Genomic DNA, 27143 nt, shown 5'->3' on the forward strand with positions numbered 1-27143 from the left:
AATATATTATATCGAGAATCACCCTCAACAGAAGCACTAAGGGAAGATTGGGAACATGAGCTAATGATAAAGATCTCGAAGGATAGATGGGAAAAGTATTTGATGAATACACATAACTGTTCTATTAATACGACATAATTTAATTCAATTCAAATTATTACATAGACTATATTATTCAAAAACGAGGTTGAATAAATTTTATCCAAACGTCTCTCCCAGATGCGATAAATGTTTGTTTCAAAATGCTAATATAACACATTCATTTGTAGGATGTACAAAGTTGAATAAATTTTGGAGTGATATATTTGATATATTTACAAAGCTCTTCAAGTCAAGAATAGAACCCAAAATGGAATGGATTATATTTGGAATAATAGGAGAAGATACCAATTTAAATAAAGACCAAAATGTTTTTTTAAATTATGGGTTAATAATTGGAAAGAAATTGATACTTAAATTTTGGAAAAATACAACCATACCAACTGTTAAAATGTGGATTAGGAATATGATGGACATAGCACGCCTTGAAGAAATGAGACTCCGACTAATAGATAAATATGACCAATTCTTAAGGAGTTGGTCTCCTTTCATCGACTTTTTGGAATCATGTGATGCAGCGGTACCATAAGGATTGCTGATTTCAGTTCATGACGTGGATAGATCTACATCTCCGAATATAGATTTGAAAAATTCTCTTTTAAGGGGCCTTCTCTTCTATTTCTACTTTCCACCTTTTCTTTTTTATTTTATTTTTTTATTTTTATTTTTTATATACACACTTCACATTTTTCTACCCTCTACCATCTATTTTTCCACTCTTTCCCCTTTCTATTGTTTTCTTTTTCTTGTCTTGCTTACTTCCTTCTCATAACATAAAACTAGAGTTTGTACATAGAATGGATTACGGTATGACATAGTTGGCACCTAAAATTAGGTGCCACTGTATTGTTTTGTATTGTATTAACTTCTAATAAAATAAACAAATTAAAAAAAACACAAAAAAAACTGGGAAGGTAGCTCAACCGTGGCTGACGAGGGAAGTCATGGATAGTGTTAAATCCAAGGAAAAGGCATATAAATTGGCCAGAAGAAGCAGCAAACCAGAGGATTGGGTGGAATTTAGAACTCAACAGAAAAGGACAAAGGGCTTAATTAAGAGGGGGGAGGGGGAGCATGGACGAAAGCTTGTGGGAAATATAAAAACTGACTAAAAGTTTCTTTAGGTATGTAAAAAAGAAATTAGTGTAGACAATCGAAGGTCCTTTACAGTCAGAGACAGGTGAATTTATAATGGGAAACAAGGAAATTACAGAACAATTAAACAAGTAGTTTGGTTCAGCCTTCAGTAAGGAAGACACAAACAATATCCTGGAAATACTAGTGGACGGAGAATCTAGTGGGAGGGAGGAACAGAAGGGAATCAACATTCGGCAGAAAATGGTGTTAGGTAAACTGTGGGACTGAAGACAGATAAATCCCCAGGGCCTGACGGTCTGCATCCCAGAGTACTCAAGGAGGTGGCCCTAGAAATCATAGGTGCATTGGTGATCATTTTCCAATGCTCTCTCGACTCTGGATCAGTTAAGGAAGCAGGGAGAGAGAGAAAACGGGGAATTATAGACCAGTTAGCCTTACATTGGCAGTGGGGAAGATGCTGGAGTCAATTGTTAAAGATGTTATAGCAGCACATTTGGAAAGCAGTGACGAGATCGGTCAAAGTCAGCATGGATTTATGATGGGGAAATCATGCTTGACTGATCTTTTGGAAATTTATTGAGGATGTATCAAGTAGAATGGATAAGCGAGAGCCAGTGGATGTAGTGTATCTGGACTTTCAAAAAACCTTTGACAAGGTCCCACACGAGATTGGTGTGCAAAATTAGAGCACATGGTATTGGGGGCAGGGTATTGATATAGATAGAGAACTGGTTGGCAGACAGGAAGCAAAGAGTAGGAATTAACGGTTCCTTTTCAGAATGGCAGGCAGTGACTCGTGGGGTGCCGCAAGGCTCGGTGCCAGGACCCCAGTTGTTTACAATATATATTAACGATTTAGACGAGGGAATTAAATGTATCACTTCTAAGTTTGCGGATGATACAAAACTGCGTGGCAGTGTGAGCTGCGAGGAGGATGCTATGAGGCTGCAGGGTGACATGCAGTATAATGTGGATAAATGTGAGGTTATCCACTTTGGTGGCAAGAACAGGAAGGTAGATTATTATCTGAATGGTGTTAGATTAGGAGAAGGGGAGGTGCAACGAGACCTGGGTGTGCTTGTACATCAGTCACTGAAAGTAAGCAGGCAGTGAAGATAGCCAATTCATTGCAAGAGGATTTGAGTTTTGGAGCAAGGTGGTCCTACTGTAGTTGTACAAGACCCTGGTGAGACCTCACCTGTGTATTGTGTCTCCTAATTTTGGTCTTCTAATTTGAGGATGGACATTATTGCTATTGTGGAAGTGCAGTCCAGGTTAATCCCCGGGATGGCTCGGATGTATGGTGAAAGAATGAGTCGATTGGGCTTGTATTCGCTGGAATTTAGCAGGATAAGAAACATATAGAATTCTTAGAGGATTGTGCAGGGTAGATGCAGGAAAAATGTTCCCGATGTTGGGGAGTCAGAACCAGTTTAAGAATAAGGGGTAGGCCATTTAGGACTGAGATGAGTAAAAACCTTTTCACCCAGAGAGTTGTGAATCTGTGGAATTCTCTGCCACAGAAGGCAGTGGAGCCCAATTCACTGGATGTTTTCAAGAGAAAGTTAGATTTAGCTCTTAGGGCTCAAGGGATAAGGGATATGGGGAAAAAGCCGGAACGGGGTACTGATTTTGGATTTCAGCCATGATCATATTGTTGGCTCAATGGGCCGAATGGTCTACTCCTGCACACATTTTGTAATGTTTCTATGTTTCTATGCTGATGACGTGACCTATCTGAGCTAAATATGTTTAGTTATGCAAGTTTTAATTGTTTTTCAGTGATCTGTTCTAGAATGGAAAAAGCCAACTGCAACTGTATTCCATTCCAGTCTGGTGGACCTCTCACTTAAATTGAAAAATAAATAAATGGTGGCCTTTGGAACTTAACATTTCGAGATTAGTAGTAGATACAGGAAGGACAGAAGCAGTCCAGTAAAATGGGAAATGGCACTGCATAAAATAAACCATGCAAAAGTCATGCAAAGTATCTGATTTCTTTTTAAAAAATATACTTTTCAACCTTCTATTTAAATTTTTAATCTGCAGCGTCATTGCCCATTTTACTGGACTGCTTCTGTCTTCCTGCATGTTACTGGATCATTTTAAGTCATTAACATTATTTATTTTGAATAAATCTTCATAACATTTGCTTGGGCAAAGGTAATAGCATCAAACTCTGGACACTCCCTGAACCTTTAGATGAGGGTAAAGAAAAGATTGTAATAATATCAATTTGAAGAGCTACAGCTAAGGCAATGTTGAGCATATCCCCTTAGAAACAAAATAATTTCACTGTGCTGTGCATACGTGACAATAAAGAACCAATGAGAACATTAATATATTTGGATATGAGGGTTTTGTAAGAGTAAATTATATTTCTTGGAAATGTTTGTAACCAGACCTCCATATTTAAGTGGCAAACTAGTTCTGCAAACTAGAACTTTTCATCTGGCCAGTAATTGCCATCGGACTATTGCAAAGGAGTTACAACTTTTCAGGGAAGTTTTGATGCCATTCTTCAAGCATTTTTCTGTCGTCCTGGAGATTGTTGTCCTTGGTGAAGCTGAGTAGAGAGGGTATTTCTGTAATATCATCTCAGGCATACAGCTGCTGTGGCCTACCCGTTTAAGTTAATAACTTGATTAGAGTTTGTTGGTCTGGGAGAAGCGACATTGCTAGTGGACATAGGATTTTGCTGAAACAACAATAGTTGAACTTCCTATCTGCTCTAAATTGTCCTGACCCACAGGCAGGTGATTCTCACTTGTATCTTGAAGAACATAAGCTTGCTGCCAGGTTTGAACATCAAGCGATCAAATCAGTGCTAACATTTTAGAGGTAGGGTGTATTTTGTTGTTGATATTTAGTCCCACTGACTGCTGGCTGCTGAAACATATAAACATATAAAATAGGTGCAGGAGAAGGCCATTCGGCCCTTCGAGCCTGCACCGCCATTCAATATAATCATGGCTGATCATCCAACTCAGTATCCTGTACCTGCCTTCTCTCCATACCCCCTGATCCCTTTAGCCACAAGGGCCACTTCTAACTCCCTCTTAAATATAGCCAATGAACTGGCCTCAACTACCTTCTGTGGCAGAGAGTTCCAGAGATTTACCACTCTCTGTGTGAAAAATGTTTTTCTCATCTCGGTCCTAAAGGATTTCCCCTTTATCCTTAAACTGTGACCACTTGTCCTGGACTTCCCCAACATCGGGAACAATCTTCCTGCATCTAGCCTGTCCAACCCCTTAAGAATTTTGTAAGTTTCTATAAGGTCCCCCCTCAATCTTCTAAATTCTAGCGAGTACAAGTCGAGTCTATCCAGTCTTTCTTCATATGAAAGTCCTGACATCCCAGGAATCAGTCTGGTGAACCTTCTCTGTACTAACTCTATGGCAAGAATGTCTTTCCTCAGATTTGGAGACCAAAACTGTACACAATACTCCAGGTGTGGTCTCACCAATACCCTGTACAACTGCAGTAGAACCTCCCTGCTCCTATACTCAAATCCTTTTGCTATGAATGCTAACATACCATTCGCTTTCTTCACTGCCTGCTGCACCTGCATGCCTACTTTCAATGACTGGTGTACCATGACACCCAGGTCTCGTTGCATCTCCCTTTTTCCTAATTGGCCACCATTTAGATAATAGTCTACTTTCCTGTTTTTGCCACCAAAGTGGATAACCTCACATTTATCCACATTATACTGCATCTGCCATGCATTTTCCCCACTCACCCAGCCTATCCAAGTCACCTTGCAGCCTCCTAGCATCCTCCTCACAGCTAATACTGCCCCCCAGCTTCGTGTCATCCGCAAACTTGGAGATGTTGCATTCAATTCCCTCGTCCAAATCATTAATATATATTGTAAATAGTTGGGGTCCCAGCACTGAGCCTTGCGGTACCCCGCTAACTGAAACATTGGAAATGATTCTGTAACCGAGGTCTCATCATGGAACTTAAATGTCTGGCAGTTGTCTTGTATGGTGGATGGTCTAGTGCTCCAAGTGTTTCCAGTGAGGCTTATCCTCTCCTGTGCTTCAAAAAAAATCTAAAATGGTTTTTTGTTCAGGCTCCAACAGTGCGAATTCTTAAGCACAACTGTGTGCTGTAACTCAGTGACTGACATTGATGTGACCTTCAGAGTGTGTAGAAGGGTCCCGACCCAAAACATTGTCTATCAATGTCCCCCATAGATGCTGCCCGACCCGCTGAGCTGAGTTTGTATTTTGCTCAAGATTCTAGCATCTGCAGTTCCTTGTCTCTCTGTTTTAATGTAATTATTGTCTGGGAATGGAAATGTCGAATGGAATATTACTTGAAATTGGAGAGTTCAATGTTTATACCAAAAATAAGACAAAGTGCTGGAGAAGGGCCCCAGCTGCACCCGCTGAGTTTCTCCAGCATTTTTGTGTACCCTATCATCTAATCATGTTCTCCAGAGATGCTGCCTGGCCTGTGCAATTCCAGCAAAAAAAGTGTGATTTTTGTAAACAAGCATCTGCAGCTTCTTGTACCTCAATGTTTACACCATCGGTTTGAAAACTACACATGGTGATCTTACAGTTTGAATGTCCTCACTCTGGTTTGAGAATGTGAAGGGGAGTTATTGTCTATCCATTTAATTTGATTAGACTGCAGTTGTAGAATTATTTGCATATTTTCTTTAGTCTGTTCCAAGAATATAGCAGCATTGGAAACTTTGCAATGTAGATTCACTAGATGCTATTAGGAATAAGAAGTTTGTTATGAAGTGAGGCTTGTAAATTCTGAATTTGGGTAAGTGGAAGGATTATGTGACTCTACAACTCTATAACTAGTTATGAAAGGGGAGACTGGTAAATTTTGATTGTTCTATACATGTATGTATATATATGTGTGTATGTGTATATATTATATATATATATATATATATGTGTGTGTGTGTGTGTGTGTGTGTGTGTCCCATATATATATATATACAGCGTAATACCTGTAGAGAGAACAAAGAGATAACGAGAGAGACAGAGATCGACACGATAGATACAGATGATATAGAGGATATATAGAAAGAGATATAGGAGATAAAGAGAGATAGATATATATACATACAGATATATAGATATACACAGAGGAGAGAGACACACAGAGATATTAGAGATACACCACAGTATATGAGATATCTAATATATTATATATATATATATATATATAAGGGACACACACACACACACACACACACACACATATATATATATATATATATGTGTGTGTGTGTGTGTGTGTGTGTGTGTGTGTGTGTCCCTTATATATATATATATATATATATATATATATATATATATATATATATATATATATATATATATATACATAACAAGGGAGGTTGGAATATCAGTACATTAAAGGTGTGTTAAATCAGCGAATCACTGGCACAAAATTGTCATTAATGCTGAAATAATTATAAAAAATAATGTGGTACTTATTTTGGGAAAAATGAAATCAAAATTAATGCTTGTATTTGTAAACATTTTAACATGTCCCAAGGCACCTCAGAGGATGTTTATTTCATCGATTTACTAGATGTAGGCAATGTAGTGCTTGATATCTTTTAATAGCCATCGAACATGCTGGAAATGCACTGCCACATGCCATGGAGGTCTTATGCCATTGGAGTCCTTATGATGATGTTTTTTCTATTGTGCTATTGGGTAGGAAAGTCTGAATTTTGTATTCAAATGTCACCATTTGATAGAGAGAAACAACTGAAAATATTTGGGCCCAGTATACGTTTAACAACTCAAAGTTGGGCTTCCATGAGACGGTGTGCGCATTCATCTGAGAAGTATTGTATTTCATCTTTTTTCTGTACCAGTGTGCTTGTGCATTCCTTTCACTACAAGGTTCTGTAGTTCGCTTATCACCTTCCAAATTTTGGAAAGCAATTAAGATAGATTAGGCATATTTGAGCAATTTGTGTTAAAATGTAAGTTGAAGATTGAAATATAAATCATTACATTAGCCAGTATATTTAAAATGATTAATAACATTAATAAACTGGTGGAACATGAACAATCTGATCCTGAATGTTGACAACAAAGGAGGTCATCGTTGACTTCAGGAGAAACCGGCACAGTCACACACCACTACACATTAATGACATCGATGTGGAGTTGGTCAGTAGCACTAAGTTCCTGGGGATGCAGATCACGATCAGTCTGACCTGGTCACAAAACATCGCATCACTAGTTAAGAGAGCCCAGCAGCGTTTGCACTTTCTGCGCCGGATGAGAAGAGCTCACCTCCCCCATCCCGTCCTCACCACTTTCTACAGGGGTACCATAGAGAGCATTTTGACCAGCTGCATCGCTGTCTGGTTTGGGGACTGCAAAGCCTCCGACTGGAAGTCCGTGCAGAGAGTGGTGAGGGCGGCTGAAAAAATCATCGGGACTTCTCTTCCTTCAATCCGGGACATTGCGTGCAAACATTGCTTGTCCAAGGCCAACAGCATTATAAAAGACCCCACACATCTCCAGCATGGACTGTTCACTCTGCTGCCCTCGGGCAAAAGGTATCGCAGTATAAGGAGCAGAACGGCCAGGTTTTGCAACAGCTTCTTCCCCCGAGCCATCAAACTCTTGAATTCCATATAATGTGCCGCCACTAGTATCTATTTTATCTTTTTATCTATTTTATCCTTTTGTTATTTTTTGTTGCACGATGAGCCAGATGCAACGAAATTTCGTTCAGACTTGCATTTGTTGGTGTATTTTTGAATGACAATAAAGTATTTGATTGATATAATTAATCATATTCATTATCTTCATTAATTTTGTACAGTGTGGTAGAAATACAGAAGGATGTGGAATACAGGCTGCCTTTTACAGCAAACAATAAAACAATCAATTTAAATATGTAAGTATAAAACATTATGTAAGATATTTTACTTGGATTGCACAATATTGTACAATAAAGAGAAAACTTAGAACTAATCAGATTTGTAGCTTTAACTTTCTCTCCCATTTTACCAGGTGCTATTATTTTACAGGTCCATTTTCACAACAGCTTATATATATTGTGCTGGCTTTTCCCACATAATGGGATCCAACATTTCATAAATCCCTATCCCATAAGACTGCAGCCCACACATTTCGCAAATCCCTATCGCATAACCCTACAAGGCCTGATCAGAACCCCAACTCCAGCCATTATATGAACACAAACACTCCCCAACAGTTGTAATAGATGGCACCTTTTTGACTGAAAATATAAAATGCCTTTGGGGTCATGCCACAGTTCTAAGCCTGTCAGCACAAGCTAGTATTGTGATGATGGATCGACAACGTAAATTGTTATAGACTCAACAAATTATTCTGTTTGCTCACCACTATAATAGCATTCTCTAAAATCCAGGCCATAGTGTTTATGCATTGGTTTTCTGTTTGAGTTAGGAGCTCTCTGTGTTTGTGTTTCTGATTCTCATCATGAATGTTTTGTTTTTAAATATTAACACTGCTTGATCAAATTGGTAGTTTAATTGATTGAACATAAATTGTAAAAGCTAGATGCATGACTGACTACATAAAAATCTACGAGGGAGTAATGGGAGGGGGCTCTTCACAACTGGGGGAAAACAAAAAGATAAACAAACTTATTTTAGGGGGAAAAAAAGTGTGAAATTCTAAATACAGAACTAAAAGTTGAAAGCCCTCCATATATTTTCAACTTGAGATTGGACCAGTCAGTAAAAAGTCATAATTTGAGCAAAACAAATTGAGATAAACTGATCAAAAACTGCTCAAAGATATCTGCAGGGTGGACAACCTCTACAGTGGCATAGGGTTGGTCGATGTTTCAGGTCAAGATCCTGAATCAGGACTGAAGGTGAAGACGGGAGATAGCCAGTATATAGAAGCAGGGGCGGAAAACCCAGGGGGGCCAGAGGGGACACGTTCCCCCCATGTTTTGAGAGGTGGGGGACATCCCCCCCAAGTTTTTGTAATCCCGATTTTTAAATCTCCGCTTTTAGCGCTGGATTGAGCCGCCGAAGCCTCGCACGTGTGTGTGTGTGAGTGTGCGCATGCGCGCGTGGCCGCCAAAAAATTGTGTCCCCCGTCCCCTCCATGTTTTGATAGCGAGTTCCGCACTTGTATAGAAGTGAGGAGGAGAGGTCGGACAGAGGCCGGTGATAGGTGGAACCGGATAAGAGAAGGTTGATGGGCAAATAGAACCAAGTAGGGGAGGGGATAGGAAAGGAGAACCAAGCGATTTATTTAAAAAAAACTCTTGTGGATAGAGGTATCTGGGTGATGGGCAGATGGAACCAGCTGGTGGAGTGAATTAGTCCTGGTAATGAGGGGCAGGGGAGGATAAATGAAAAATGTGAACAAAGTGAGAGGACCTGGATGGATTGATGGGAGTGGGTATGAACATTGTGGGTGTGGGTTACCTAAAACAGGGAAATTCAGTGTACATTGGGCTGTGGGTTACACACGCTGATTATGAGGCGCTGTTCTAGTTAGCATTTTGCCTCACCGTGGCAGTGGCGAAGATCAAAGACAGACAAGTTGATGTGGAAATGGGAAATTAGAGTTGAATGAACATGCAACCGGGAATTCAGCATACCAGTTGCAGAATGAGTGCAGGTGGTCACAAAATGGTTGCCTATTCTAAACTTGATCTTGCCTATGTAGGGGAGACCACATCACAAACATTGAATGCAATAGACTTGTTGGATGTGGTGTTCATGACTTTCTTCCTCATCTGGAAGGGCTACTTAGGTCTCTAGTTGAAGGTGAGGGAGGAGATGGAGGGGCAAGTATTGCAGTTTCTATGGTTGCAAGGGTAAGTGCCAAGGGAGGAAGATTGATGACTGGGAAGAGTTGAGAAGAGAGTGGTCCTTGCAAAAAACAAGGAAGTGGGGAAGGAGGTTGAGGCCAGTAGTGTGTTCCCGTTGAGGCTTGCAAAGTGGCAAAGGATGATAAGCTGGATGCAGAGACTAGTGAGATTAAAGGGGAGGACCAGGGGATCACTACCTCTATTCTGTGGGGAGAGGAGGTGATGAGAGAAGAATGGGATATGGAGGAAGAAGGTTCCTTCAATTGCAACAGAGGAAGCCACTTTCTGGCAGAATGAGGCGGTTTCAGAAGTGCTAGACCTGAAAGCCTCATCTTGAGAACAGATCTAAAGGAGATGGACAAACTGAGAGAAAGGATTTAATTGTTACTGGAGACTGGGTGGGTGGAGATGTAGTGGATGCACCTGTGGGTATCCACAGATAGGTTTATAGTTGATATAGGTGGATTGTTTGTTTCCTGAGATGGAGACAGTGAAATTCAGAAAAGGAAGCGGAGTGTTAGATATAGCCTAGATGAATTTGAGGGCAAGGTGGAAGATGGCGGCAAAGGTAATAAAATTGACAAGTTCTACAAGATTTCGGGAGGCGGTGAGAGATTCTGGGTGGAGTGGTGGAAGTGGGAAAGGAACACAAGGGGTCTGGTTCCAACACTCACCTTTTTCTCAACATTTTCAATCCACTCCCTCCCCCCCCCCCCCCCCCCCCCCCCGCATCCATTTACCCAACATCTTTCCTCCTCATTTGATTCTGCCAATCGTCTATCAGCCTTAGTCGCACCCCATCGCTCCCTCACTGGCAATCATCTCTGTACACCCTCTATCCTAACATAGTGTCTTGACCTAAAACATTGACCATCCCCTTGCCTCCGCAGATGATGCTTGACCCACTGAGTTCTTTCAGTAGTTTGTTTTTGTTCCAAATTCCAGCATCTGCAGTTTCTCGTATCTTCTTATGATAAAATGAGTAGGTAAGCAAATGTGACGTCAGGCAAACACAAATAGAATGTTTTTCAGACTTTTTAAAAAAATCTGTTTAATTTTTAATTCTGAGAAAGCATCTTGCTTAAATCATTGAGTTCTCTTCACCTCTCACATACTGAATAACCCTGTGTTGCAGAGAGTGTTTAGTTTAGTCAGAAACCTTTTATGATGCTCTATTATAAGCAGAAGAAAGTTACTTCAGGTTACTTCACGACTGCTTTGGTGCCACCTCCTGCACCCACACACAACTGACTGACTTCATCCACTTCACCACCAACTTCCATCCGGCACTCCAATACACCTGGACGATTTCCGACACTTCCCTACCATTCCTTGACCTCACCATCTCCATCGCAGGGGACAGACTCCTGACCGACATACATTACAAACCCACTGACTCACATGGCTATCTGGACTACACGTCTTCCCACCCTGCCCCCTGTAAAGACTCCATCCCCTACTCCCAATTCCTCCGCCTACGCCGCATCTGTTCCCAGGATGAGACATTTCATACCAGGGCATCGGAAATGTCCTCGTTCTTCAGGGAACGGGGATTCCCCTCCGCCACCGTAGATGAGGCTCACACCAGGGTCTCATCCATACCCCGTAACACTGCTCTCTCTCCCCATCCCCGCACACGCAACAAGGGCAGAGTCCCTCTGGTCCTCACCTTTCACCCCACCAGCCGGCAAATACAACACATAATCCTCCGCCATTTCCGCCACCTCCAACGTGACCCCACCACCAGCCACATCTTCCCATCTCCCCCCATGTCTGCCTTCCGCAAAGAACGCTCCCTCCGCAACTCCCTCGTCAATTCTTCCCTTCCCTCCCGCACCACCCCCTCCCCGGGCACTTTCCGTTGCAACCGCAAGAAATGCAACACCTGTCCCTTCACCTCCCCCCTCGACTCCATTCAAGGTCCCAAGCAGTCGTTCCAGGTGCGACAAAGGTTCACCTGTATCTCCTCCAACCTCATCTACTGCATCCGCTGCTCTAGATGTCAGCTGATTTACATCGGTGAGACCAAGCGTAGGTTGGGCGATCGTTTCGCCGAACACCTCCGCTCAGTCCGCAATAACCTACCTGACCTCCCGGTGGCTCAGCACTTCAACTCCCCCTCCCATTCCCAATCCGACCTCTCTGTCCTGGGTCTCCTCCATTGCCAGAGTGAGCAACAGCGGAAATTGGAGGAACAGCACCTCGTATTCCGTCTGGGGACCTTGCGTCCTTATGGCATTAACATTGAATTCTCCCAATTTGGCTAGCCCGTGCTGTCTCCTCCCCTTCCTTAACCCTCTAGCTGTCTCCTCCCACCCTCCCATCCGCCCGCCCTCGGGCTCCTCCTCCTCCTCCCCTTTTCCTTCTTTCTTTTCCCACCGCCCATCAGTCTGAAGAAGGGTTTCGGCCCGAAACGTCGCCTATTTCCTTCGCTCCATAGATGCTGCTGCACCTGCTGAGTTTCCCCAGCAATTTTGTGTACCTTCGATATTCCAGCATCTGCAGTTCCCTTTTGAATACTTCAGGTACTTGTTGGTGTTGCAAAAGAGTTTTGTGGCTTTTAACAAATCAGTTTGGCTCAATTGTCTGAAAGAATAAACAGCTGTGAGCCATTTGCCAATGCTAATTATATAACAATGGCAAAGTTTGCAGACTGCTAATGTATATAATGTATATATTCATTTACTTCTGTCATGTCTTGCATTTGTTTAAATTTCTGAGTTGCTTTAGCGGCACCATGTTTATGTTTTAGCCACACATAAATTTAGAAATAAATGATCTTGGTTTGCTTCTAATATTTTTCTTCCACAAATTAGTTTGCTTCCTCCTCAGTTTCCCCAAGAAAAGCCTGTGGTTTCTGTCTTCCCACCAGTGCGGCATCATTTAGTGGACACGCAGATGGGTACAATGGTGACAAGCCCAATGATTGCAAATGTACGTAGCAAAGCCTCAATATTTTTCATAGCTTATATTTTTGTAAAATATATCATCGTATTATCATGTATTTTATTTATAAATTCAGAACCTCTCCCTCAATGTCAGCAAGACGATGGAGCTAGTTATTGATTTCAGGGAGCGTGGTACAGTACATGACCCAATCGGCATCAATGGTGCGGAAGTGGAAATGGTTGAGAGCTTCAAGTTACTTGGCATTAATATTACCAATGATCTGTCAAATTGATGCGACAGCCAAGAAAACACACCAATGCTTTTGAGGAGAATGTGGAAATTTGACATGTCTCCAATAACTCTCATAAACCTCTACAGATGAACCATAGAAAGCACACTGTCGGGTTGCATCACTGCTTGGTTTGAGAACTGCGGTGCCCAAGACGTAAAGAAATTGCAGAATTGAATTTGTAGCCAATTTTGTCATCAGACCAGACTCCCCACCATCTACACTAAATGCTGCAACATAAAAAAGCAGCCACCATAATCAAAAACTTGGCTCATAAAGGTCCATCCTTCTTATCCCTGATTCCGTTAGACAAAAGATACAGAAGTTTGAAAGTGCGCAGCACCAGACACTGGAACAGCTACTTCCCCTCTGTAGTCAGGCTTCTGAATGGTCCTTCCATAAGCTAGGATACTCTCCGATTCATCTCTTACCCCATTGCAGACATTAGACCTTGTCTATGGAACTGTTGAGACTGAATGCTGAGATCTATATTCTGCACTCTGTATCTTCTCCTTTGCTCTCTCTATTATACTTCAGTTTGACTTGATTGTATTTATGTATCTGTTGTGAATGGATAGCACACAAAACAAAGTTTTTCACTGTACTTCGATGCACATGACAATTATTAACCTAAACCTAAACATCCACACTAATTTAGCCATTGCAGAAATTGTAACCAAGCTGGAAGTTTTAACCTCCCACTCCACCACTGAATTCACTGTTGTGAGAGGAGACAACTGCACTTTTACATCCGTCCATGAAATTTACTCCAGGTATACACAAAATGCTGGAGTAACTCAGCGGGTGAGGCAGCATCTCTGGAGAGAAGGAATGGGCAACGTTTCTGGTCGAGACCCTTCTTCAGACTGAAGAAGGGTCTCGACCCGAAACGTCGCGCAGAGATGCTGCCTCACCCGCTGAGTTACTCCAGCATTTTGTGTCTACCTTCGATTTAAACCAGCATCTGCATCTCTTTTACAAATTTACTTCAGGGATGGTTGCATACATTTGAATGCAGTTGATGATCCAGTGGGAAAAGACAAATATTTCGATTTTATTATTTCAATGTTTTTTATTATGTGTTAATATCTTAAGCTACTTTTGATTTCAAAATAAGAATTAATTATTTAAATGTACTTGAATAGTTTCTAAATGTCTACATTAGAGTGGTATTAAAATAGTTTTAAGCCTGACAACATTGGGCCTAATCTGCCTCACAAGTTGCATCTTGGGCTTGAGGGTGAGCTCATTAAATCTTTAAATCCAAGTTGGTATGCATCCTTGGGAGTAAATCAATAGTACATACGTTCCAATGAGACACAGATCAATAGAAAATAAAAAATGTCGGCCTTTTTGTAGGAGAGCCGGGTGGCAGCAGCCGTTAAGGTGGTTGGCCAGCAGGCGGCGACTAAATGAGTGAGTGGGGGGGGGGGGGGGAAAGGATTTTATTTTAAAATGTCTAAATGTAATGAGGAGTGGATGAGTGAATGTAAAAGTGAAATGGCTAGCAAAATGGAAAAAACCTCTGAGTTTTTGCGTGTGGTTTTGGCGGAACAAGGAATCAAAGGCCAAATCTGACACCCACAAACACAAACACAAACACACACACACACACACACACACACACACACACACACACACACACACACACACACACACACACATACATATACACACACACATATACACACACACACACACAGAGTTTGAAAAGTATATAGATACTAGACCAAGTGGAGGAGAGCCGAGTGGCAGCAGGGAAAATCGCTAGCGAAATGTGAAAAATGTCGGCGTATTTGGAGGTGAGCCGGGCGGCAGCAGCCGTTATGGTGGCTGGCCAGCAGGAGGCGAGAAAATTAGTGAGTTGGGGGGGGAAAAGTGAAATCGCTAGCGAAATGGAAAAAAACTCATAGTTTTTCCGTGTGGTTTTGGCGGACCAAGGAATCAAAGGCCAAATCTGACGCCCACAAACAAACACACACACACACACACATAGTTTTAAAAGTATATAGATGATATGATATATGATATGATAAATATCTTCCTGTGGTTTGTTGCATTTATGTGTAAACAAAAATAAAAGAGTCTCTTCAAACAGTGATGCCCTACATCCTAATCAGCACATATTAAGCCATATCCTATCCAGTTTATATTAAATAATGTCCATTGTTGATTTGCTGTGTATTAATCCTCCTTTTGTTCCTGAAATTATCAAGGCTTCCAGAACAGTACCATGATCTTGCCTAAAGCTGTTTGTCATTGTGTATAATCACACAACCTATTCATAAAAATATTCATTTATAATAATTTATATCTTTTTTTTTTCTAATATTGAAGTTCACAATGCATTCAGACCTTGGAAAAATTATTCAGACAATCCTTGATGAATTTCGGAAGAATCCTCCTGTGTTAGCTTCCACTTCATCATCCTTTCCATAGTAAGTATAATAATTTTGCTCACTTCAAAAAAAAAGGGGAACGATAAGCTGCTTGCATCCGAGTTAAAATATTCTACTTTCAACTCCAAACAAATTACTACTTAAATGGGGACTACTGTATTGTTAGAGAATAGTTCTTGGCAATTTATTCAATTTGCATAATATATTAAAAAAACCTGTGACACTTTTATAAAAAAAGTACAGTAATTTTCATTTGATGTACTGACTAATGTTTATTTATCACTGTTGTCAAAAATATATGATGTGATCATTATGCCACTGCTTTATGGGAGTTTGATGTGTGGAAATTGCCTGTAATGGATTACAAGTACAGTATTCCATTAGCTGCAAGGGGTGTTAAACAGTCCGACCCAAGAACAGCACTGGATTAGAGTATAGAAGGAATGGGTGACGTTTCGGCTCCAGACCCTTCTTCAGCCGAAGGGTCCTCTGAACAGGGCTCATAAGGTCCTTGAAAGTCTGTGAATTTCAACATTTTTCAAGGCCTTGAAAGTCCTTGGATTTCTCATGAAAAATGATAAAAGTATTAATTCATATAGAGTAACGTGGATTTTTTTCATTATTTATAATGTGCATTTTAATTAAAAGTCAGGAAACATGATGTGCTTGCTAACAATGCTCCTCCCCGTAGGAGGGAGGGGGGGGAGCACTAGGACTTAGCATAGTCAGACCATGTGCTGTCTGAATCGTGGAGGGTGTGTGTGGGCCTAGTACTGCGCCTGGACCTCTGGTGAGGTGAGCGTCGGCTCTGGCCCGCTGGTGGCCGGTGGAGAGGTGTGGGTCGGTGGAGTCGCTAGTGGAGGCCCGTGGGGGGCTGGAGTAGAGATACGGTGAAGGTCAGCGACAGCGGCTGAGGCCCCGCCCAGGGAGGTGGTGAGGGTCGGCAGCCGCGGGCTGCAGTTTCGGTGGTTGCGTTTGACCGGGAAGGAGGTAAGGGTTGGAGAGGCGGTGGATGTTGTTGCTGCTCCTCGTGGTGGCCATCTCGGCCTTGTGGTGGTCGGACAGGCGGCGCCGCGGTGGAGCTGGCTGCGGCGAGCGGTCGAGTCGAGGAATGTCGGTGGAGGAACCGGTCTGGAGTGGGTGTGTGTGGGTGAGTGTGTGTGTGAGTGAGTGAGTGGGTGTGTGTGAGTGAGTGGGTGTGTGTGAGTGAGTGGGGGTGAGTGTGTGGGTGAGTTATGGGGGTGTATGGGAGTGTGTGTGGGAGTATAAATTAAGGGTGGACAAGCAGGGAAATGGTCATTTGGTAATAATTATCAAAACATTATCAAAAATTTCCTGTGTAAAGGATACTTCTCTCTAATTAGAGTAAACAAGCAAGGACCAGGTATGTTACAAGTAGATGTAGGAGTAATATAAAATATTTTCAATATGACTTGAGTGTAAACAAGCAAGGAGTTGGTGTCATTTTAAGGTATAATTATCACAATTTGTTTGTGTAAATTAAGAAATGACAAGCAAGAAAAATCTTATTTTAAGGTACAATTAAAAAAATTACAGTATTATTTGGTACAGAATCAAATCATCCAATACCAAGCAATTTATATACAAGGTACACAAAAAAGCTGGAGAAACTCAGCGGGTGCAGCAGCATCTATGGAGCGAAGGAAATAGGCAACGTTTCGGGCCAAAACCCTTCTTCAGACTGATCGGGGGTGGGGGGGGGCGGGGACAAGAAAGGAAAAAGGAGGAGGAGCCCGAAGGCTGGGGGATGGGAGGAGACAGCAGGAGGACTGAGGAAGGGGAGGAGACAGCAAGGAATAACAAAATTGGGAGAATTCAATGTTCATGCCCCCAGGATTCAGACTCCCCAAGCGGAATATGAGGTGCTGTTCCTCCAATTTCCGGTGTTGCTCGCTGTGGCCATGGAGGAGACCCAGGACAGAGAGGTCGGAGACGGAGTGGGAGGGGGAGTTGAAGTGCTGAGCCACCGGGAGGTCAGCTTGGTTATTGCGGACCGAGCGGAGGTGTTCGGCGAAACGATCGCCCAACCTCCGCTTGGTCTCACCGATATAGATCTGCTGACATCTAGAGCAGCGGATGCAATAGATGAGGTTGGAGGAGATGCAGGTAAACCTCTGTCGCACCTGGAACGACTGCTTGGGTCCTTGAACGGAGTCGAGGAGGGAGGTAAAGGGACAAGTGTTGCATCTCTTGCGGTTGCAAGGGAAAGTGCCCGGGGAGGGGGTGGTACGCGAGGGAAGGGAAGAATTGACAAGGGAGTTATGGAGAGAGCGGTCTTTGCGGAAGGCAGATATGGGGGGAGATGGGAAGATGTGGCGAGTGGTGGGGTCACGTTGGAGGTGGTGAAACTGACGGAGGATTACATGTTGTATGTGACGGCTGGTGGGGTGAAAGGTGAGGACTAGGGGGACTCTGCCCTTGTTGCGAGTGGGGGGGATGGGGAGAGAGAGCAGTGTTACGGGGTATGGAAGAGACCCTGGTGTGAGCCTCATCTATGGTAGGGGAGGGGAACCCCCGTTCCCTGAATAATGAGGACATTTCAGATGCCCTGGTGTGGAACGCCTCATCCGTGGAGCAGATGCGGCGTAGACGGAGGAATTGGGAGTGGGGGATGGAGTCCTTACAGGAAGCAGGGTGGGAAGAAGTGTAGTCCAGAGAGCCATGGGAGTCAGTGGGTTTATAGTGGATGTCGGTCAGAAGTCTATCACCTGCAATGGAGATAGTGAGGTCAAGGAATGGTAGGGAAGTGTCGGAAATGGTCCAGGTGTATTTGAGTGCCGGATGGAAGTTAGTGGTGAAGTGGATGAAGTCAGTTAGTTGTGTGTGGGTGCAGGAGGTGGCACCAAAGCAGTCGTAGATGTAGCGGAGGTAGAGGTCGGGGATGGGGCCCTGGTATGGATTGAACAAGGATTGCTCGATGTAACCGACAAATAGGCAGGCATAGCTGGGGCCCATGCGTGTGCCCATAGCTACGCCTTGTATTTGGAGGAAATGGGAGGAGTCGAACGTGAAGTTATTGAGGGTAAGGACCAGCTCCTCCGCTAGGCGAAGGAGAGTGTCAGTGGCTGGGTATAGGTTGCTTCTCTGGTCGAGGAAGAACCGAAGGGCTTTGAGACCATCCTGGTGGGGGATGGAGGTGTAGAGTGACTGGACGTCCATGGTGAAGATGAGGGGGTGAGGGCCTAGAGAATGGAATGCGCGGAGACGACGGAGAGTGTCTGAGGTGTCTTGAACATAGGAACCGCTGTACCCGCTGAGTTTCTCCAGCTTTTTTGTGTACCTTCGATTTTCCAGCATCTGCAGTTCCTTCTTAAACAATTTATATACAAGTCTCTGATAAATCATCATTGTTTGCTGGATTTTGGTCCTTGAAAATGGGATTTTTGAAAAGTCCTTGAATTTATAGCTGTACCAAGTGTACAAACCCTGTCTGAAGAAGGGTCTCGACCTGAAACCTCGCCCATTCCTTCTCTCCAGAGATGCTTCCTGTCCCACTGAGTTACTCCAGCATTTTGTGTCTATTTCCGCTTTAAAACAGCATCTGCAGTTCCTTCCTACACGTTTGATTACAGTACACATGTTCATCCTTAGCATTTTGTCAAAAACTGCAAAACTCATTATTTACCTCATAACTTATGGGACCTGTTGTACAGAATGTGGCTGCAATATTTGTCATTTTTCCTACCGCAAGAACAGGAGTACAGAGGATGCCATCTCAACGGCACTTCACTCCGCCCTCTCCCACCTCGACAACAGAGACACTTGCGTAAGAATGCTGTTCATCGATTACAGCTCAGCATTCAACACCATTATACCATCAAAACTGATCACCAAACTCAGTAACCTGGGCATCGACCCCTCCCTCTGCAACTCAATACTGGACTTTCTAACCAACAGACCCCAGTCTGTTAGGTTAGACAAGCAGACCTCTTCAACCCTCACCCTGAACACCGGCGTTCCACAGGGCTGTGTGCTGAGCCCCCTCCTCTACTCCCTCTTCATCTGGATGAGGGAATTGAAGGCAATATCTCCAAGTTTGCGGATGACACGAAGCTGGGGGGCAGTGTTAGCTGTGAGGAGGATGCTAGGAGACTGCAAGGTGACTTGGATAGGCTGGGTGTGTGGGCAAATGTTTGGCAGATGCAGTATAATGTGGATAAATGTGAGGTTATCCATTTTGGTGGCAAAAACAGGAAAGCAGACTATTATCTAAATGGTGGCCGACTAGGAAAAGGGGAGATGCAGCGAGACCTGGGTGTCATGGTACACCAGTCATTGAAAGTGGGCATGCAGGTGCAGCAGGCAGTGAAGAAAGCGAATGGTATGTTAGCTTTCATAGCAAAAGGATTTGAGTATAGGAGCAGGGAGGTTCTACTGCAGTTGTACAGGGTCTTGGTGAGACCACACCTGGAGTATTGCGTACAGTTTTGGTCTCCAAATCTGAGAAAGGACATTATTGCCATAGAGGGAGTGCAGAGAAGGTTCACCAGACTGATTCCTCGGATGTCAGGACTGTCTTATGAAGAAAGACTGGATAGACTTGGTTTATACTCTCTAGAATTTAGGAGATTGAGAGGGGATCTTATAGAAACTTACAAAATTCTTAAGGGGTTGGACAGGCTAGATGCAGGAAGATTGCTCCCGATGTTGGGGAAGTCCAGGACAAGGGGTCACAGCTTAAGGATAAGGGGGAAATCCTTTAAAACCGAGATGAGAAGAACTTTTTTCACACAGAGAGTGGTGAATCTCTGGAACTCCCTGCCACAGAGGGTAGTCGAGGCCAGTTCATTGGCTATATTTAAGAGGGAGTTAGATGTGGCCCTTGTGGCTAAGGGGATCAGAGGGTATGGAGAGAAGGCAGGTACGGGATACTGAGTTGGATGATCAGCCATGATCATATTGAATGGCGGTGCAGGCTCGAAGGGCCGAATGGCCTACTCCTGCACCTAATTTCTATGTTTCTATGTTTCACCTATGACTGCACACCTGTACATGGTACTAACACCATCATCAAGTATGCAGATGATACAACGGTGATTGGCCTCATCAGCAACAACGATGAGTCGGCCTACAGGGAGGAGGTCCAGCACTTAGCAACATGGTGCGCTGACAACAACCTGGCCCTTAACTCCAAGAAGACCAAGGAGCTCATTGTAGACTTCAGGAAGTCCAGGGGCGGCACGCACACCCCCATCCACATTAACGGGACGGAGGTGGAACGTGTTTCTAGCTTCAGGTTCCTGGGAGTCAACATCTCCGATGACCTCTCTTGGACCCACAATACCTCAACTCTGATCAAGAAGGCTCACCAGCGTCTCTTCTTCCTGAGGAGACTGAAGAAGGTCCATCTGTCTCCTCAGATCCTGGTGAACTTCTACCGCTGCACCATCGAGAGCATCCATACCAAGTATGGTATGGCAACTGCTCTGTCTCCGACCGGAAGGCATTGCAGAGGGTGGTGAAAATTGCCCAACGCATCACTGGTTCCTCGCTCCCCTCCATTGAGTCTGCGGAGGGCGCTCAGCATCGCCAAGGACTGCTCTCACCCCAACCATGGACTGTTTACCCTCCTACCATCCGGGAGGCGCTACAGGTCTCTCCGTTGCCGAACCAGCAGGTCCAGGAACAGCTTCTTCCCGGCGGCTGTCACTCTACTCAACAACGTACCTCGGTGACTGCCAATCACCCCACCCCCCCCCGGACACTTATTATTATTTATTCAAATCATTTGCTATGTCGCTCTTCCAGGGAGATGCTAAATGCATTTCGTTGTCTCTGTATTGTACACTGGCAATGACAATTAAAATTGAATCTGAATCTGAATGACCACACTTTGGAACTCAATGGTTGAGAATAGAATAGTTTCTTTATTGTCATTGTAACATGAACCATGTACAACGAAATTGTAAAATGTCAGCCAGTCAGTGCACCATTCAAACATTTCTAAAAGCTAACGATACATACAAAGTAAAATATTTAAAAAGATAAACAACTAAAATAAATATCATAAAAATAGCACGCATAAACACCCAGCCCTACATCCTTCTGTCGATTTCATGTATGTATGTATCGCCCCTGCGTTCCTTGGCGGCTACATTTAGTGCCTTTATAGCAGTGGGGTAAAAACTGTTTTTAAGTCTGTTTGTCCTTGTCCTTGTAGATCTGTACCGTCTGCCTGACGGTAACAGTTCAAACAGGGAGTGTCCGAGGTGGGAAATGTCCTTTATAATACTCTGGGATTTTTTGATGCAGCGGGAACTGTGTAAGTCCTCCAAGGTAAGGAGAGGGCATCCGACAATCCTCTGGGCGTTGTCAATGGCCCTCTGGAGCGCTTTCCTCTGAGCCGCTGTGCAGCTGGTGTACCATACGCATACACAGTATGTTAGGAGGCTCTCAATGGAGCACCGATAAAAGGACAGCAGCAGTCTCTGAGTGATGTTATTCTTCCTGAGCACCCTCAGGAAGTGCAGTCTCTGCTGGACCTTTTTCAGCAGCGCAGAGGTGTTCACGCTCCACGTCAGGTCCTCCTCAATATGGATTCCCAGGAAGCGGAAATCCGCCACCCTCTCCACACAGTCCCCTCTGATAATTAATGGTACCATGTCCGTTTTATTCTTCCTGAAGTCTATTATTATCTCCTTGGTCTTTAAGGTGTTAAGGAGCAGGTTATTTTCTCCACACCACACTGTCAGCTGCTCCACCTCATCCCGGTAGGCGTACTCGTCCCCCCCGGAGATGAGTCCCACCACCGTAGTGTCATCCGCAAATTTGCAAATTGCTTTGGGACATATCTTAAAGGTGGGGAATCTGTTATGTAAATACAAGTTCATGTTTTTTCTAATGATAAACATTTTGCTTTTACACAATTATGCAAACTTATAAACTATTTTCATTTTGAACAATAAGTTATTCGGTAGCTAATCAAATAATCTATTTGCATTTTACTAGAATAGTGTTATTTGCACAACATAAGTGCACATACAATACTAGGTATAAATTCTATCTCTTTTTCAAAGTAGCTGTGGCAAATACATCATGCCAGATTATTTGTGACTTCTGTCAGTTCCCCTTTCGTTGTTTGAAGATTTTTAATAATTAGCCTAATTCTAACTCCAATGTTATGGGTGAAATATTTTAAAATACATTTGTCACATGTTTTGTACTTGGGTCCTGTAGAGGAATGCACATAGTAGTACAACACTTATAGCCCTGTCCCACGGTACGAGTTCATTCCACAAGCTCTCCCGAGTTTAAAAAAAATCAAACTCGTGGTAAGCACGGAGAATGAACGTAGCGGGTACGTCGGAGCTCGGGGCCGCCTATTTGCGCTAACGGCAGGTACTCGGGAAGACTCGCTAACGGCAGGTAAGCACGGGAAGACTCGTGAAGATTTTTCAACATGATGAAAAATGTCCACGAGAGCCCCGAGTACCGACGAGTGGCCATTACCGTAAATCTCCGAGTTCGAATCAGGGCAAACTCGGGAGAACTCTTGGAATGAACTTGTACCGTGGGACAGGGGTTTTACTTGTTTCTCTGAAATCTCAAGAATTTAGAGATAGCCAGGTGCCTTTGGTTACTTTTAAGTGAAATTTGAAGTTTATAAATGTGTACACAAATAACTTAGAGATATAATTTTTCTATTACCACGGTTACAATTAAAGGAAAGATCTTTAGCAAATTTGGAACACTAAAGCAAGTGCTATTTTATCTCAAAATTCTTTTGAAATGTTTGTTTCATTATTGAATTGAATTGAATTGAATTGAATACCTTTATTGTCATTCAGACCTTATGGTCTGAACGAAATTTCGTGCCTGCAGTCATACATACAATAAAAAAACAACAATAAATACAAATTAACATCCACCACAGTGTATCCTCCAAGCACCTCCTCACTGTGGTGGAGGCAAAAATCTTAGGGTTACTGTCTCTTCCCTCCTCTTCTCCCTCTGCGCTGAGGCGATTCCCCACCAGGCGATGGCACAAACAGTCCCGCGGCTCACCGAACCCCGCGAACGGGCCGGTTCAAACACCGCGGCCCGGGGTGGTCGAAGCTGCCGCCCTCCAGTCCAGCGGACGCAGCCGCTGGCCCGCGGCTGAACCCAGGACTCAGGTCGCCGCCGCCAGAACGCCGTCCCAGCCACCGGAGCACCGTTCCAGCCCCGAGCTGGATCGCCCTCACGTGAGTGCCGCTCCTCCCTCAAGCTGGGCCAGTCCGACGGGAGTGCCGTTCCACCTCGAGCTGGGCCACTCCGACGGGAGTGCCGTTCCACCCTCGGGCAGGGCCACTCCGACGGGAGTGCCGTTCCACCCTCGGGCTGGGCCACTCCGACGGGAGTGCCGTTCCACCTCGAGCTGGGCCACTCCGACGGGAGTGCCGTTCCACCTCGGGCTGGGCCACTCCGACGGGAGTGCCGTTCCACCTCGAGCTGGGCCACTCCGACTGGAGCGTCACAGCCCCTCACGAGAGAGTCTCAGCCCCTCGTCAGGCCGCCCTCACGGGACATAGTTTTATAAATCTATTTATAAATCTCAGGATTAACAAAGATTTCATGTTTCTAATTTAATTCCTTTAGCAGGAAAAAAAAGCCTTTTCTGCTAATATTTAAGAATGAAGTGCCATTATTGTGTCAGCTACCATTTATTAAGAAATGTTACTGCTTCAGCATTTTGATTTATGTCTAGAAGCACATCTGTGAAAATATCACGGGCACTTAGATCGTTACAAGCTAAACTTAATTTGTATGTCTCAGTTTTACTACACTATCCTTATTTATCCTTATTTTTTAGTTAGAATTGGAAGTAAATGTCAAATTTAACATTGTGTTTATTTGCCCTTTTATATGTTGTAACCTTTATAAATTTATCTTAGCTGTTTCAGTAGCCCTGCTGGAATGGCACCTTACCCTCCCCAAGGATTTCCATTTATTAACCCCTATCCTACTCAGGAGTCGACTGTGCCTTGTATTGTGGATTCAGGCCCTGGGTTTAATTTTCTCAGACCTGCTGCTCCTGCATATGGACTGATTACAGATTTGCCATTACCAGTTCCCACAATTGACTCATCAGAACAGGTAAGCTTGAAAGCCAGCTCAATATTTACAACATAAGACGTATATTTTTATGATTGTTTTGTTTCAAGTTCAGTGGAAAATAGATCATTGGTATTTCTTTTCGTACTAAGGATAAAGCTACAGCCAATCCATTTTAAAATGTCCATACTTCTTTGCTAAATCTGAAAATGTATTATGAGTAAAAAGTGTGATCCGGTGCAACAGATAAAACTCGGTCATTTCAAATCGGATCCAACCCGATCACATTTCCTGGAATCCAAGAAGTTTTTGGTCAACAAGATTTGCCTTGTTGATATGAATCCAGAGCAGTCCATTATAGGTGGCAGCAATTTTGGAGTATTGGGGCAGCAAGGCCTGGCTGTTACACAGGGCAGTATTCGCTGCTCAGAGATTTTAATCCAGTAAAAACAGAGGGGAAAGTAACATTTTAAACTTCAAGTGCATTCTACAGTTTTTAATAATAAATTATTTTCTTTTTGTTCTCCCCATTGAATTATTGGACCTACCCTTTAAGAAAATGAATACATTTTTAAGAAAGATTTGACGAAAAGATTTTAATCCATCTGCAGTGAAATAAATTGCTTTGTTATTATTATTTAAATTGTCAAAACATGCTGTTTACAGTTACGATGTGAAAACTGTTTTGTTTCAAATATTTTTTTGTATCTATTTCAGTTAGGTTTGAATGGGCATAGTTATAAGATGCCAGATCTGCCTGACCACTTTTCAGAGCTCCATGAACTTAGGTACAGTAAATATATTTTAAATTGTTAAAGATTCATAGAGCTATACAGCATGGAAACAGACCCATGGGCTAAGTTGTTGATGCCAACCAAGTTGCCTATCTATACTGATCCCATTTGCCCCATATCCATCAAAACCTTTCCTAGCCATGTATCTTTCAAAATGACGTTTAAACTTTTAGTAATTGTACCAGTCTTTACCACCTCCACTGGCAGATTGTTCCATATACCCTCCATTCTCTGTGCTCCCGGGTGCCTTTAAATCCTCCCCATCTCACCTAAACCAATGTCCTCTAGATTCTCACTGCAAACTCTGGAAAAAAAGACCGTGACTATGTACTCTGTCTATGTCCCTCATAATTTTATATACCTCAATAAGATCACCCCTCAGACTCCTTCACTCCAGAGAAAGCAGTCCCAATCTGTCCGATCTCATGTCATGATCTTCTGATAAAGCTTCACACGAGGTATTATTTGAACATTGACTGTCAAAAAGCTATAATAATATCAATACTTCGTAAGATAGCTGGTACTGTCCTTCAGACTATAGATGGAGTTCTCTGAAAATGTTTCCCACACAGAAATTTTTAAAATTCATTAATATAGGTTAGCATTAACAAATTGTAATTTAAATCTTGATGGCACAAATGCCTCCAGCAATAACTGATAGCTGTCCACTCTGTCTCTCCAATGGACCAATTTTTGAAAAGTTTGAAATTGGCATTACACAGCCTATACATTCAGCTTTCATATAATGGATCATTTTTATCCATAACATTCAACACTTTTAATGTGATGCTACCACATCTTCCCCTCCGGTTTCATCATTCTAATGGGTCTCTCGCAAGCCTTATTCCATGTTTGCTCTCCGTAATTGCCTTTGCATTGCAGTCTCACCCCATCAGAGACATTCCCTTTGGCTTGTCAATCTCCTCTTCTACCCCCCTCATCTCCTGAGCTTAATTCTAATGTTTTCTCTCCTCACTAGTTATGAGGAAGTATCTTCAACGTTAAACGTCAACTCAGTTTCTCTTTCCACAGTTGTGACCTGTGCACAGTTTCTTTTCTAGCACTTTCTGTTTTCATTTCAGCATCTGCATTTTTTAAATTTCCAGTGCAGATTGTGTCATTCATTTTTCCTTGGTCCATCCCATGATGAACATTATGTTTGTTCTCTCTATCTCTTGTCCTCTGCACTCAGATGTGTTTATTTTCTCTCTCTCGATTTCCCCCCTCACCTACAATGTTGTTCAACCTGCTGTTTCTCCAGCAGATTGTTGTTGCTCCAGATACCAGTATCTGCAGTCTCTTGTGCTTGTAATGTCAATTAATGCAAGTCTATGGAGTAAAATGGACAGACGACATTTCGGGTCGGGACTCTTCTATAGACTGGCTCCCAACCCAAAACGTTGTCTATCCATTTCCCTCTGTATATGCTGCCTGACTCACTGATTTCTGTGTCTCTGATGATTGTCTAAGCTACTCTGATAATTGAGAATAGGTGATTAATTGAAGGGCTCAGTCTGCACTTTAACTCCTCACCCCTAAGGTTGTTGTTTCTTGAAAGATACTGTTGTATAAAAATAAAAATATAGCTGAACATGCTCAAACAAAACATTGAAAAGCATAGCTGTTAATATGCTTGCGGTATTTTTACAATAAGCCTGAAGGGATGATTTTACAATCTGCCTGAAGGGATAATTA

The 27143-nt window shown here is 43.0% G+C and overlaps 1 protein-coding gene across 2 annotated transcripts in view; it reads left to right on the plus strand.

Moving 5' to 3' along the window:
- The window catches only part of vps37a (VPS37A subunit of ESCRT-I), a 49125-nt gene that overhangs the window by 5865 nt on the left and 16117 nt on the right, over positions 1–27143 (plus strand). For both annotated transcript variants that reach the window (XM_033029340.1, XM_033029332.1), the window contains exons 2-6: positions 8026–8100; positions 12840–12957; positions 15539–15639; positions 24495–24696; positions 25372–25442. In XM_033029340.1, coding sequence (XP_032885231.1) covers positions 8026–8100; positions 12840–12957; positions 15539–15639; positions 24495–24696; positions 25372–25442 — 567 coding nt within the window. The remainder of the gene's footprint in view (positions 1–8025; positions 8101–12839; positions 12958–15538; positions 15640–24494; positions 24697–25371; positions 25443–27143) is intronic.

Source organism: Amblyraja radiata, chromosome 1 (genome assembly GCF_010909765.2).
Source record: "Amblyraja radiata isolate CabotCenter1 chromosome 1, sAmbRad1.1.pri, whole genome shotgun sequence".
NCBI lineage: Eukaryota > Metazoa > Chordata > Chondrichthyes > Rajiformes > Rajidae > Amblyraja > Amblyraja radiata.